At 44.2% G+C, this 12,930-nt stretch overlaps 1 protein-coding gene across 7 annotated transcripts in view; it reads left to right on the forward strand.

The window, feature by feature from the left end:
• Positions 1-12,930, forward strand: part of KCNH3 (potassium voltage-gated channel subfamily H member 3) — a 42,300-nt gene that overhangs the window by 23,398 nt on the left and 5,972 nt on the right. For all 7 annotated transcript variants that reach the window (XM_072654603.1, XM_072654597.1, XM_072654600.1 and 4 more), the window contains exons 8-10: positions 8,724-9,008; positions 9,515-9,714; positions 10,109-10,358. In XM_072654603.1, the coding sequence (XP_072510704.1) occupies positions 8,724-9,008; positions 9,515-9,714; positions 10,109-10,358 (735 nt within the window). The remainder of the gene's footprint in view (positions 1-8,723; positions 9,009-9,514; positions 9,715-10,108; positions 10,359-12,930) is intronic.

Here is a 12,930-nt window from a genome sequence, read left to right on the forward strand (position 1 = left end):
GACTGACCACAATTGACTGCCTTATATTTTGACCAGTACCAAGTTGGAGTATTATCTGCCAGAGATGGGGAGCAGAATTAGTCAACCATGGGTTCAATAAACATTCTTGGTCAGGGAAAATTAATGTGGATAGAGATGCTCTGTCTTATAGCCCATGTTAGCCCAGAGCTATGATCATAGCCCTGGAAGGGATGAAAGCTATTTGTGATACCCAGACAGCTGTCCTTTGACACACACAGTACCTCCCTCCCCAACTCTCTAGTAGAGAGAGGTGATTTTTTTCATTTCTATTTAGGTCATTAATAATGAATGGACTACAAGCTCAATAGGGGTCAGCATGAAGTGACAATCAAAAGAATCAGTGCAATTTGGGGCTCCATGAAGAGGGTACATGTTGCTAGAACAATGAGGTGATTAGTCTCACCCTTCTCTGCCTTTGTCAGACCATGTCTAGAATATTGTTCAGTTCTGGGCATGACAGTTTAAGAAGGATATTGATAAGATCAAGTCTACGAGGATGTTGAAGAGCCCTGAATTCATGATGTATTAGAATCAGTTAAGAGAACTGGGAAATGTTTAACCTGTAGAAAAGTAAACTAGGGGCAGGGGAAGGACATGATATCTGTGTTCAGGTATTGGAAGGATTGTCATCTGGAGAAGGGACTAGGCTTTTTTCTGTTTGGCTCAGAGGTCAGAAACAGGATCATTGAGTGGAATTTGCAAAGCAGCCAATTTATGCTTGACATCAGGAAAACCTTCTTAATGGTGCTGTCTGAAAGGCGAATCACCTGATTTGAGAAGTAGTTGATTTACCCTCCCTAGAGGTCTTCAAGTGAGGGGCAGTGTTACAAGGCAGTATGTTAAAGAGAGGGTATTATTGCATTTGGGTTGCATTAGATAACTGCTGAGATCCCTTCCAACTCAAAATTCTGTGATTCTGTTATTTCAGAGTGGTTGGGTTTGTGTTTCAAATGGTAAACATTTATTTAGCACCTACTATGTGCTAAGCATTCTTTATGTGATGGTTGTCACCATTGTGCAATATGGTTTTCCTTGTTCTCCTTACTTGTATACTCTGCATCAGTTCATATGAGTCTTTCCATGTTTCTCTGAATTTTTTATACTCGTAATTTCTTGTAGAGTTGTAAAATCTTATTTCATTCAGATGCCACAACTTCTTTAGTCATTCCCTGCTCAATAGGCATCTCCTTTGTTTCCAGTTCTTTGCTTCCACGCAAAGTGCTGCCATAAATATTCTGGTATATCCTTTCTTTCTATCTCTGATGAGTTTAGACTTCTTTCTGAAACATATTTAAGGAGTAGATTACTTAGGATACCTTATGGGGAACCTAGGTTCTGAATTTTTCCCCTTTATATCTAACCAAAGTTTCAAGTGTCCCATTATAGCATGGGTCAACCCCATCAACTTTTTGGGTTCCTATTTACTGGAGTTTTTAAGATTTTCTGGAAACGTATCAGGGTGCTTGGCTTCTCTGGAACCTTCCTAGGAGTCCTCTTGTCCATGCAGGTCTTTGATCAATTAATCATTCAATAAACATTTGTTAAATGTTTATTGTGTTCCAGGCACTATCCTAAGCACTGGAGATACAAAAGAAAATTTCTGCTCTAGGGGCGCTCACAGTCTAATGGATGCCACACTCTTACGGTTTCTCTCATTTGGTTAGATGATGGTCACTGGTCAGAGCCTTTAGTTTCACTTGGGCTCGCCCCTTCAGCAGATACTCTGCAGTCACCCTGACATTTCTGGGAATATGGCCTTGGGATGGGCCACATGCAAGATATGAAATCTATTCACAATAACCGCCATAATAATAACTCATTCCTGTGGCACTTTAAAGTTTACTGAGGCCCTGAAAGATGTAGCTAGTGATCGTTAGAACCAGGCTTCAAACCAGGATCTCTTGACTACAAGCCCAGTACTCGTTCAAAGTCCCTGAGGTGCAACCCCTTCTGCACCTCTCTTTAATTGTCATGTTTCTTTCCTAGATCAGTTAGGAATTTCCCTTTCTTCCTTATTTAGCTCACCTAGAGACAAGTTGTGATTTTCAAAATGGATTTACCAATGTTCAGCTTAATTCCATTCAGTTCAGCAGACCTTAGACCTCTGCTATCTGGAGTCACTGTGTTGGATGTGGATAATTCCAGGGTAAATGGGATGCAGACTTTCCTGTCAAAGATCTTAGAGGTGAATGGAAGGGAGGGGAAGGAAATGAGCATTTATATAGAATCTGTGATGTTCCAGGTATTACGCTCAGTATTTTTTTATGAATATCTCATTTTATCCTCATGACAGCCCTAGGAGGTAGGTGCCATTATGATCCCCATTTTACAGCTGAGAAAACTGAGGCAAAAAGAGGTTAAGTGACTTGCCCAAGATCACACAGCTAGTAAGTGTTGGAGGCCAAATTTGAACTCAGGTCTTTCTTGACCACAGGTCCAGTGATTTATCCCCTGCAACCCCTAGCTGCCTCCAGCTAAGTTGGACATGCCTAAGGGAGCACAGGGAGGGAGGCAGAGACAATGGAAGGGCAGAAACTCTGGGACCAGGACTGATATCTCCAAACTTGGGCAGCCCACTGTTCATGGGATACTGGGATCTGACACTTCCAAAGCAGGACTGGAAGAGGTCAGGGAAGGGCTCTTGCAGGGATTCTTGGGGATGGTGGTCTTTGTGTCTTTTCAAGAAACTGAGAAAGATGAGACTTGACAAATCAGAGATTTTTCTATACTACGACATTAATAGAACTGCCAAGTTACAAATCATAGGAATCCTATCATAAATTTCCCTGAATTTGGCCTAAAAATCTGGCACAAGATTGTTGGATTCCCATCAGACTAGCTTCTATCTGGGTTCTCCTATGGCTCCACTATCTTGCCTCTTGAGAAAGCCCCATGTCAGCCTTTACCTGCCTATGTTGACCTCTTGACCCTTGGGTTCACCTAGTAATGAAAGCTGACACTCCTTGGGACTCTTAAACACCAGATTCCAGTGCTTCTAGTCCATGAGCAAGGCTCCTTCTAGATAGACTGCCTTGGGACTGCACACACACATACACACCCACACAAATTTCCCATGCCAGAGATGATACTCATGGGCTGACAGACCTAAAACAGCCTTGAAAATTATCTAGTCCTAGAACATTTCTTCTACCAACTTCTTTTTACTGAGTAAACCCTTAAGGGAACATGATATATTCTTTCTTCCTATCCTCACCACCTTGATTTTTCTTGGATTTATGGTGAAGATGCTCCTCAGAGAGGGAGACACTGTTGATGGACATGATGTCTGCCCTTGACCCCTTTCTTGGCCAGCTATTACTGCCTAGATAATTTGACTCTGAATCCTGCCAATTCCCAGGCATGCAGGTCTTAGACCAACCTAGAATCCATCTTCTCCTCCCTCATCTGAAGTTGGAGAAACTTTTCCATTCAGGATACTGGTGGCCCCTGGTCCTTTCCCTCCCATAGTTGTCTGGGTAACTCACCATTGTGAGCTGAGCATTCTCAAGAAGTGAAACATCTTAATAATAGGTATGCTTCCTTCTAGTTGGAGGGAACGTCAGAGGTCATCTAATCCAATTCCTGCCTGCACAGAATCCCCACCCCGATCCCCACTCCGAATATCCTCAGTGAATAATCAACCAGTCTCCCCTTGAATGCTTCCAGTGACAGGGAAATCGCTGTTCCTTAAGGAAGTTCTTTCCATCTGAGGCTGCTCCAGTTGTGAAGTTTTTTCTTTTATGTTGGGTTGAAATGTGCCTCCCATCTGATCCTTGAATCACAAGACCACCTTTCAAACACCAAGATCATTTAGTTGAGTCCCCTCATTCAAAAGAAACTGAGGCTTAGAGAGATTAAGGAGTTTGGCAAAATTCACTCATGCAGCAAGAGAGCAGAGGTTGGATTTTAACGTAGTCCTCCGTGTCTGGAGAAATCTACATCATGTTTAGCTCAAATCTTTTCAAAAATGATCATTCCTGGTTCTTAGAAATCATCTTGTCCAACCTCCTGATTTTACAGAAGAAACTGAAATTCCAGGTCACATGTGAGCCTTTGTAATAGGCATATGCTGGGTGTTTTGACCCCATACCCAGTGCTTTTTCTACCATACAGAACATAAGGAGCTTGTGAGGACATCAGAGCAAGGCTGTACAGAGATGTCATGAGTCTTGCCATGGGTCTTGCATACATATGGTGTCATAGGGAGGATATGGAGGACATCATAGGGATTGCATGTAGGGTCATGGGATATGTGTGGGGAGAATGTCAAAAGGCTTGCATAGAGGAGCAGGGTGGGAGTTGTGTCAATGTGGGGTTATAAGGAACACAGGGGAAGTCAGCAGGCATATGTACATTGTAAGGGCTACATAGAACATGTGGATCATTACAAATTGAAAATATCAAAAATAATCAGTGCATGGGGACCATGGAGAACATGGGGAAGGAGTCATAGGGCATGGGGGAAGGACAGATAGGGTGGGATCTGGGGGAGTTGCCCTGAATAACAGCCTCACACCAGTCATCATCAACCCTAAAGTCCTCCTTACTTAATCCTCCCCCTAGACTCCAGAGGATTTTTGGAAGTCTCAAAACAAATGCCCTTGTCAGGCCTCGTTGAAAATCCATGCTGCCTTATTTATCATGTGCTGCCTCTCTGAATTCCCCACAGTAGCTATTCCAAATCTTGTATGATTTCTTTCTGCTTTCCCCCTTCATCCTCCCACCCCTCCAAACACACTTTCAGAAATGATCTCCCTTCCCATGAGACTCTGAAGAGCCTTCCAGCTCAAAATTTCCTCAACTTCCCTCCTTTTTCTGAAAGTCTCAGTATATTTCACTGACCACCTCTCCTTAGAGGAAGAAATAGCTCTCTTTCTCTCTCTCTCTCTCTCTCCCTCTCTCTCTCTCTCTTTCTCAAGTCTCTCTCTTTGTCTCTCACTCGCTCTCCCTCTGTCTCTGTCTCTCCGTCTCTGTCTCTCTGTCTCTATCTCTCTCATACACACACACTTTCTCTCTCTCTCTCTCTCTCTCTCTCTCTCTCTCTCTCTCTCTCTCTCCCTCTCTTTCTCTTTCTCAAGTCTCTCTCTTTGTCTCTCACTAGCTCTCCCTCTGTCTCTGTCTCTCTGTCTCTTGCTCTCTCTCTCTGTCTCTCTGTCTCTGTCTCTCTGTCTCTGTCTCTCTTTCTCTCTCTCTGTCTCTCTCTGTGTCTCTCTCTGTCTCTCGCTCACTCTCTATCTCTCTGTCTCTGTCTGTCTGTCTCTCTCCCTCCCCAGCTAACTTCAACTCTGCCTTTGATTCCAACTCTTTCCTTTCTATTCTTTTCTCTCCTCTTCCATTACTTTCCTCCTCCCTTTACTCCAGGACCTAGAGATACATCATCTTTCTCTCTATGTGACCCTGGGCAAACCACTTTACCTCTGTTTGCCTCAATTTCCTCACCTATAAAACGGGGATACTAATAGCACCTACCTCCTAGGGTTGTTGTGAGGGTCACATATGATGTTTGTATGGTACATAGTAGGTGCTTAGTAATCACTTGTCTCCTTACTCTTGCATCCTCATGCTTTTTACTCTCCTTCCACTGAACTCACAGACCTGCTCAGGTGTCTCTATCCTGAAAATAACTCCTTCCTCCTGTTAACCTCTGCTTCTGTCCGCTCTCTCCTTCATTTCACCACAACGGTTCTCAAAATACTAGTCCATGCTGGCTGTCTCCATTTTTCTACCACCCACTCCTTAACTCCTTGCAATCTGGATTCCACCCTCCCACTCTCAGACCCCTCCCCCCCCACCTCTTACTGGAACTGTTCCCTTCATAAATCCAGTGGCCCCTGCTCAGTCCTCACCCTCTCCAACCTAGGAAGCACCTGCTTCTGTTCACCATCCCCTCCATAACATCCTTTGCTTCAGTCACATTGCAGGTCTTGGTTTCCTTCTCTCATTCTAACCACTCTTTACCTCAGTGGCTCTTCTTTATCCTTTCACCTCCTCAATGTGAGTGTTCCTCTTCTGTCCTAGACCCCTTTTCTCATCCCATGCATTCTCCTTTCTTGCGTATTCTCATGTATTCCCTTGATTCCAGTGATCACTTTCATGCTACAACTTTTGTGTCCTTGGATTACTCCAAATTCAAGCTCTGATTCTAATCTCAGACGATCAATCCTCTCCAGTCTGGCCCCAGACTAACTTCTCAGCCACATCTTCCTCTACTCCGCACCCCCTTAAACCTTTTGATCAAACCAGGAAATAGTCTCTCTTCAGCTCAGAAGGTTAAGTGACGAGTCCCACAGTTAGAATCACACAGTTGGAGGTGAGCCCTGGTCCTCCTAAATCCAAGCCAAACTCTCTATCCCAGACAAACCAAACTATTTGCCACTTCTTTAAAATCCCTTGAGGTTCCTCCACCTCTGTCTTTCACTTGGAATGTCCTCCTGTTACTCCATCGGCTTGTTGAGATCCTTCCCAAGGATTAAGAACAAGCTAAGGGCCTCCTTCACAGTCTTGTAAGCCTATCCTGACCCTATCATCTGATTTTTAAAAATAGCTAACATTTATATAAAAGGTTTTTTTTAAAAAAAAATAGTTAACATTTTGTAAAATAGCTAACATTTATATAAACTTTAAAGTAGCTAACATATATATTTTTTAAAAAATTTAATAGCTAACATTTCTATAACATTATGTGCCACGTCCTGTGCTAAGCACTTTACAATTATTATCTCATTTGAGCCTCAAAACAACCCTGGGAGGTAGGTGCTATCATTATTCCCATTTTATAGATGAGGAAACTGAGGCAAACAGAGGTTGTGATTTGCCCAGCTGGAGGTGATGCCTTCCTTTTCTAACGTTTCATAATCAATTGGTACCATCAGATGGCAACTTATCCCATTACTATCTTAGAGTTGTCTGTACATATCTTTCCTTCTGGTCTTTAGGTTCCATGAAGGTCAGTGTTCATTTTTTATGTCTTTCTTTGCTTGGCACTGTACGTTGTACATAGTAGGCACATTATAAATACTTTTGAATGATTGGATGGAGGATGGATGAATAAAAAGGTGAATGATTGCATGAGGACCAATGAGCCACAGATAGTGGAGGGTCATAGGAAATGGGGAGGGATCTTCCAGAATGTGTATGGAAAAGAAAAAAAGAATGTGTATGGAAGTGGGAAGACCGTTATACAAAATGGCAGGATTGTGTTCTGCTCCTACATGCCCTGGTTCCAGAGGCACTGGAGTGACCTTCTTCAATCCTCCTTATGCCATTAGTCCTATGGGGGCCTATGATGCCATTTCTCTTCCCTAGAGCTCCTAGATGAGATACTGAAGCTTCTATGGGACTCTCCTAAAGCTTAGGGGTAGAAAATGTTGCTAAGAGGTTTTCTAGGATCCCTGAATCTCCTAGATTAGGGTTCAGGATAGAACCCTCAGGAAGCAATGGGCTGGATGGTCCTCAAGGCCCACATCTCTCAAATCTCAGGCTAATCCCAGAGCCTCAATGAGGAGAGCTGGCAGCAGGTGTACAGTGAAATGAGGCTGGAAATTGGCCAACCAACAGCACTGTGCACCTCTTGAGCACACCTACTCTTTGGGAAGGCAAAGCTTTCTGGAGGAGACAGGCCAAGCACATGGATCAGCTGTTCCCAACTGAGATGATGATAATGATGGTAGCTGAGAGGACAGATAAGACTTTTCTTGGCCTGAGTGGGCAGAAGCATAACAGATTAGATCAGTGGTCACTAGTTTATTCTGTATTAATTTCCTTTCTTCATACTCCCAGTAAAAGAAGATTACTGTATATGATCCCCTCTTGCCAAACAAACCTATAGGATTTCTATAATTCCTATAGGAGAATTATTTCTGACACTATGAATAAGGTATATTTTACCATCCATATTGCTAGCCCCAGGTGACTGACACCAGAGGCTGTAAGAGCTGGGCAAGGACATTGCAACCCACACTACTAGATGAAGCCTAGCCCTGGTATCTATATCTCTTGAGTTCTTTAGTGTACCCACATACTGCCTGGCTAGATGGAATCTGTGGGTGATGAATTTCCTTATATGGATTGAAAACTAGCATATTGTGGGAATGGGAAAGAAGGAAGGAAGAAAGGAAGGAAGGAAGGGAGAGAAGGAGGAAGGGAGAAAGGAAAGAAAGAAGAGAGGGAGGAAGGAGCATTTATTAAGCACCTACTGTGTGACAAGCACTCAGTTAAGTGCTTTATAAATATCTCATTTTGGGAGGAAGGGTTGAATGTAGGGAAAGAGGAGATGGAAGGAAGATGGCGGAGAGTAGCAAGTCCACAGAGAACACTGAAGAATGATAATAACTTGGCTATCAGTTTTACAAAGTGTTTTGCTCAGAATTTGTGTGAGGTAGGCACTGCAAATTTATTATTGCCATTTCCCAAACAAGAAACTGAGGCCCAGAAAGTTTAAATGAATGGCCCAAGATCACACAGTCCATGTCAAAATTTGATCTGAAACTTGTTCTTTGGATACCTATCCCAGCATTCTTCATGCTGTGCCGTGTATGTCCGTCCTTGGGTCCGCATGGCAGAACACACGAGCATACACGCCTGACCATGTTTGGACCTGGTGAAATGTACATGTGACTCAAGACTGCCCCGGATCCCACAGCTCACGTGTGGGTCAACATTTGGCTTCTGTTTCTGACCTCCACTCCGTTCTCCTGACCTAGGTTGGCTGCAGGAGTTGGCCAGACGACTAGAGACGCCCTACTACCTGGTGGGACGAGGCAGGACTGTAGGGAACAGCTCTGGCCTGGGGGACAACTGCAGCAGCAGCAGCAGCATTGAAGCCAATGCGACGGGGCTGGCGCTGCTGGGGGGCCCATCCCTGCGTAGTGCCTACATTACCTCCCTCTACTTCGCGCTGAGCAGCCTCACCAGCGTCGGGTTTGGCAACGTGTCAGCCAACACAGACACGGAGAAGATTTTTTCCATCTGTACCATGCTGATTGGGGGTGAGACCCTCTAGGTTCCCCTCTCTGGGCCCCTCTGTTTTTGCTGTATTGGACTTCCTTCCACACATTCCCTATCCCTGACCCCATCTACCTCAGGGCCCCTGTTTTGGGCTTTTCAGCCTTTTTCAATGCTGTTCCCTTCCCAGTTTTATGCTGTCCACCACTCATCAATCTTTCGCTTCCTCTGGACTCCCTGCTTCAGATCCCCAGATTCAGATTTTTTTAACCCAAGACACCAAGACCTCCCTTTTGTATTAGGATTCCATGCTCAGGGCTTCCTGATGATCTGAGAGATAGGGGGAAGTCATCTGGACCCCAACAGATTGAGGAGCAAGTCCCCAAGAGCACCTGCATGCCAGCAGGTGGGCCCTGGGCCCAGAAGAGTGGGAGGGGGGAGAATAACCACTTTAGGAAGAAATAAGGAATAGTGGGGAGTCATGTGCCTGAGAGGTCCTGGGGCCCAAGCCTGGTGGTGCCCCCCAAGCTGTGATGCCCCTTTCCTTCAGCGCTGATGCATGCAGTGGTGTTTGGGAATGTGACGGCCATCATCCAGCGAATGTACGCCCGCCGCTTCCTCTACCACAGCCGCACCCGTGACCTTCGGGACTACATCCGCATCCACCGCATCCCTAAGCCGCTCAAACAGCGAATGCTTGAATACTTCCAAACCACTTGGGCTGTCAACAATGGCATTGATACCACTGAGGTGAGTGGGGACCCCGTCCAACGTAGAGATCAATGCTGCCAAGGTAGGGAGCATCAAAGTGTGGGGTGGAAGGGGTCTGGGGTCAAACCAGCCTTGGCACAATAGGGCAATCATGGCACGATGGAAAATCTCTCTGGCTGTAACCCAGGTCTGGGTTCTAGGGCCCCATCGATTCACTATGGAGTTTGGGGCTGAGCCTCTCTGGGTCTCGTTTTTTTTTCTTTAAAATGGAGGGAATGAGTTGAGTTAGAATCCCTTCTAGCTCTGGCATACTGTAACTCTAGTCAGTATTGAGGGAGGTGGACCATGAAACTTAGGGCAAAGAGAGCAGGGGGTGAAGGTTGTTAGGGGAGGGCTGGATCCTGCCCTCCAGCTTTCCCTCACCCTTCCTCAGCTGCTGCAGAGCCTTCCAGATGAACTCCGGGCTGACATTGCAATGCACCTACATAAGGAAGTCCTGCAATTACCCCTATTCGAGGCAGCGAGCCGGGGTTGCCTACGGGCACTGTCCCTGGCCCTACGTCCAGCCTTCTGCACACCTGGAGAGTACCTCATCCACCAGGGTGATGCCCTGCAGGCCCTGTACTTCGTCTGCTCTGGCTCCATGGAGGTGCTCAAGGGCGGCACTGTGCTCGCCATCTTAGGTCTGTGAAGGGGAGGGAGGGAGAAATGGACCTGGGAAGCACTGTAACTTTATTTTATAGAGAAAGGTCCTAGTAAATCCAAGGAGAAAATAACCCCAAAATGCATCAGGAGTGATACTTAAGGCCTTATATGCCTTCACACTAATATGCCACTGTGGATAATAAAAAGGTGAAATTGAGATTTTAATGCAAAGGAGATAAATACAATTTCAAAGGCTCCATGGGATGTGACTCATAACTGGAGTGATGCCATGTTCAAAGGAAACAAATCGAATAGGAGGGAAGGGAGTAATGTTATATGTCAAGAAAACATTTTTCAGAAATCTTTGAACCTAAGGGCATCCTAGAGAGCATTTGAGCGTATAGATGAAGATAAAAGGAGAAACAGGAGTACTATCATTGTAGAAATATACTTCGTGGGCAGATGGAGGCCAGGGATGATATTTTCCTGAAACAGATCACAAATTAGTACAAAAGCAAAATATACCTATACCTTTAGCTATTCAGACATCTATTGGAAATCTCATTCTGCTAAATCCAGAACATCTGATAAATTCTTCACTGACCTTGCCTACAGTTTCAGTTTCATCTCTCACAAGGGAGGGAAAGCAATGAAAGACATTGCTACCCCCAGTTCTAATTCGGATCAACAAGCAAGGTCTGTGGTTTTCCCCTTAAGAGAAAATTACTTTTTTCAAGTGGGGGGGAAGGGGGAGAGAAACAGGTGGATCCAATGGATTCTAAAAAAAAAAATTTTCTAGCAATATAATTGTAAAGAATCCCCGTGAAGAAGAAAAACAGGAGACATCTAAAGGGAGGAAAGAAATAAACATTTATTAAACAAATACTATGTGCCTGGCACTGTTGCTAAGGACTTTGCAAACATTATCTCATTTGATTAACACAAACAACCCTGGGAGATAGGTACTATTATTATCTCCATTTTACATTTGGAGAAACAGAGGCAAAAAGAGGCTAAATGATTTGTCCAGGGTCACACGGGTATTAAGGGTTTGAGGCCACGTTTGAACTCAGGTCTTCCTGACTCGAGGTCCCCAAACTCTTTCCACTCACTGCACCATCTAGCCACCTTAAGAAATCGTAAGTCTGTGGGGAGTTCTTTCCAGACCCAAACTAAAAATGAACGTGGACAAAAGATGGAAAAAGAGGGACGTGTAACCAAAAATGAATACCAGAGAATGGTGCAGACATCTAAGAATGTCAGGAGGACTACAGCCCACAATGAACAAGGTTCATAAAAAGAAATGTTAAAGATAACAAGAGGAGCTTTTAAAGAAGCTACAATCAGCTAAAACAAAGTGATCACAGCACAGAGAAAACAGAACATCCAGTTGCTTCTTCACTCCCTTCTCCATTAGAATGAGCTTCCCACTGAAAGGTGGGAGAATCAATAAGAAGAAATTGGAAGTCCAGTAGAGGTGATTCAAGACCAGATTACATCCCTGGGCACTGAAAAAACTTGCAGTTAGGACTGTGAACCCATCGCCAGGAAACCTTGAGAATAACTGAGAATTACCGAGAACAGGAGATAAGAAGATGTCCCAATATTTTTTTTAAGTAAACAGTGAGTTCTGAAGACTACAAACTAAACTGATTTTATGTTGCTCCCTGACAAAATCCTATGCAATTAAAAAAAAAAAAACAGCCAACATCACTATTAGGCCTGTGGGCTAAAGTACTGTGCCTTCTTCCTGTATACTAAAGGACCTTTTTTTCCTTATCTTTCAGCCCATGCAGATACAAACAGGGTTTGATTCTGGAGAACCTGAGCACCTAAACAAGGATCTTTAATTTGTACTTTTTTGGTCCCCCAGAGCTGTGGGGAAAAGTGATTAAAGCTTAGATTTGGCTCATGTGTAAGGTCTCTTCAAAGTGTGTTGAGGGGAAGGGGTGTAGAAAGACATAGTATACTACAATGTAGATCAGATACAGGAAGATACAGTGTACTACAATACAGATCAGATATAGGTCAGCTATTTAATTTCTCTATGCAAAAGAAATATTTGACAGAAACAAAACCACAATTGTGTATTGACTAAAAAACCTAAATAAGCAGCCACGGTAATATAACTGAAGATCTCCTAGCCCCTGAAAGTTGGGACTTGAACATCCATCCGAATATGAAGCAGCATTTGAAACTGTTGAATAGTCATGTTTTACCTTGGCTCTGCACTGTCTAAACAATTCCCTTCAGGTCTATGTCTTCTGGCAAGCCAGACCAGAACCTATACTCATCCTCCTGTTTCTGGATATCTTCTCCAAGAAGCAGTGGAGTGCATGTAGAGAAGGCAGGACCCTGGATCTTCTGACCTCTCAATTCTCACAACATTGCCTCCCAGATTAAACATACTCCTCTCAGTATTATTGCCTGGTCACCTACGATGAGGCAAAGAAACATAAGGAAGGAGAGGCAGACAAGAGACCAAAGCTCAAGCCCACCTAGCAGAAGACCCTATTCTAGCTACCACATTAAAGTGGTACCCTGCTGCCAGGGTAAAGAAGGCCACCCTTGTGAGAACTCCCAGAGTTAGATGATACCACCCAGAGACTT

Source organism: Notamacropus eugenii, chromosome 3, assembly GCF_028372415.1.
Source record: "Notamacropus eugenii isolate mMacEug1 chromosome 3, mMacEug1.pri_v2, whole genome shotgun sequence".
Lineage (NCBI taxonomy): Eukaryota > Metazoa > Chordata > Mammalia > Diprotodontia > Macropodidae > Notamacropus > Notamacropus eugenii.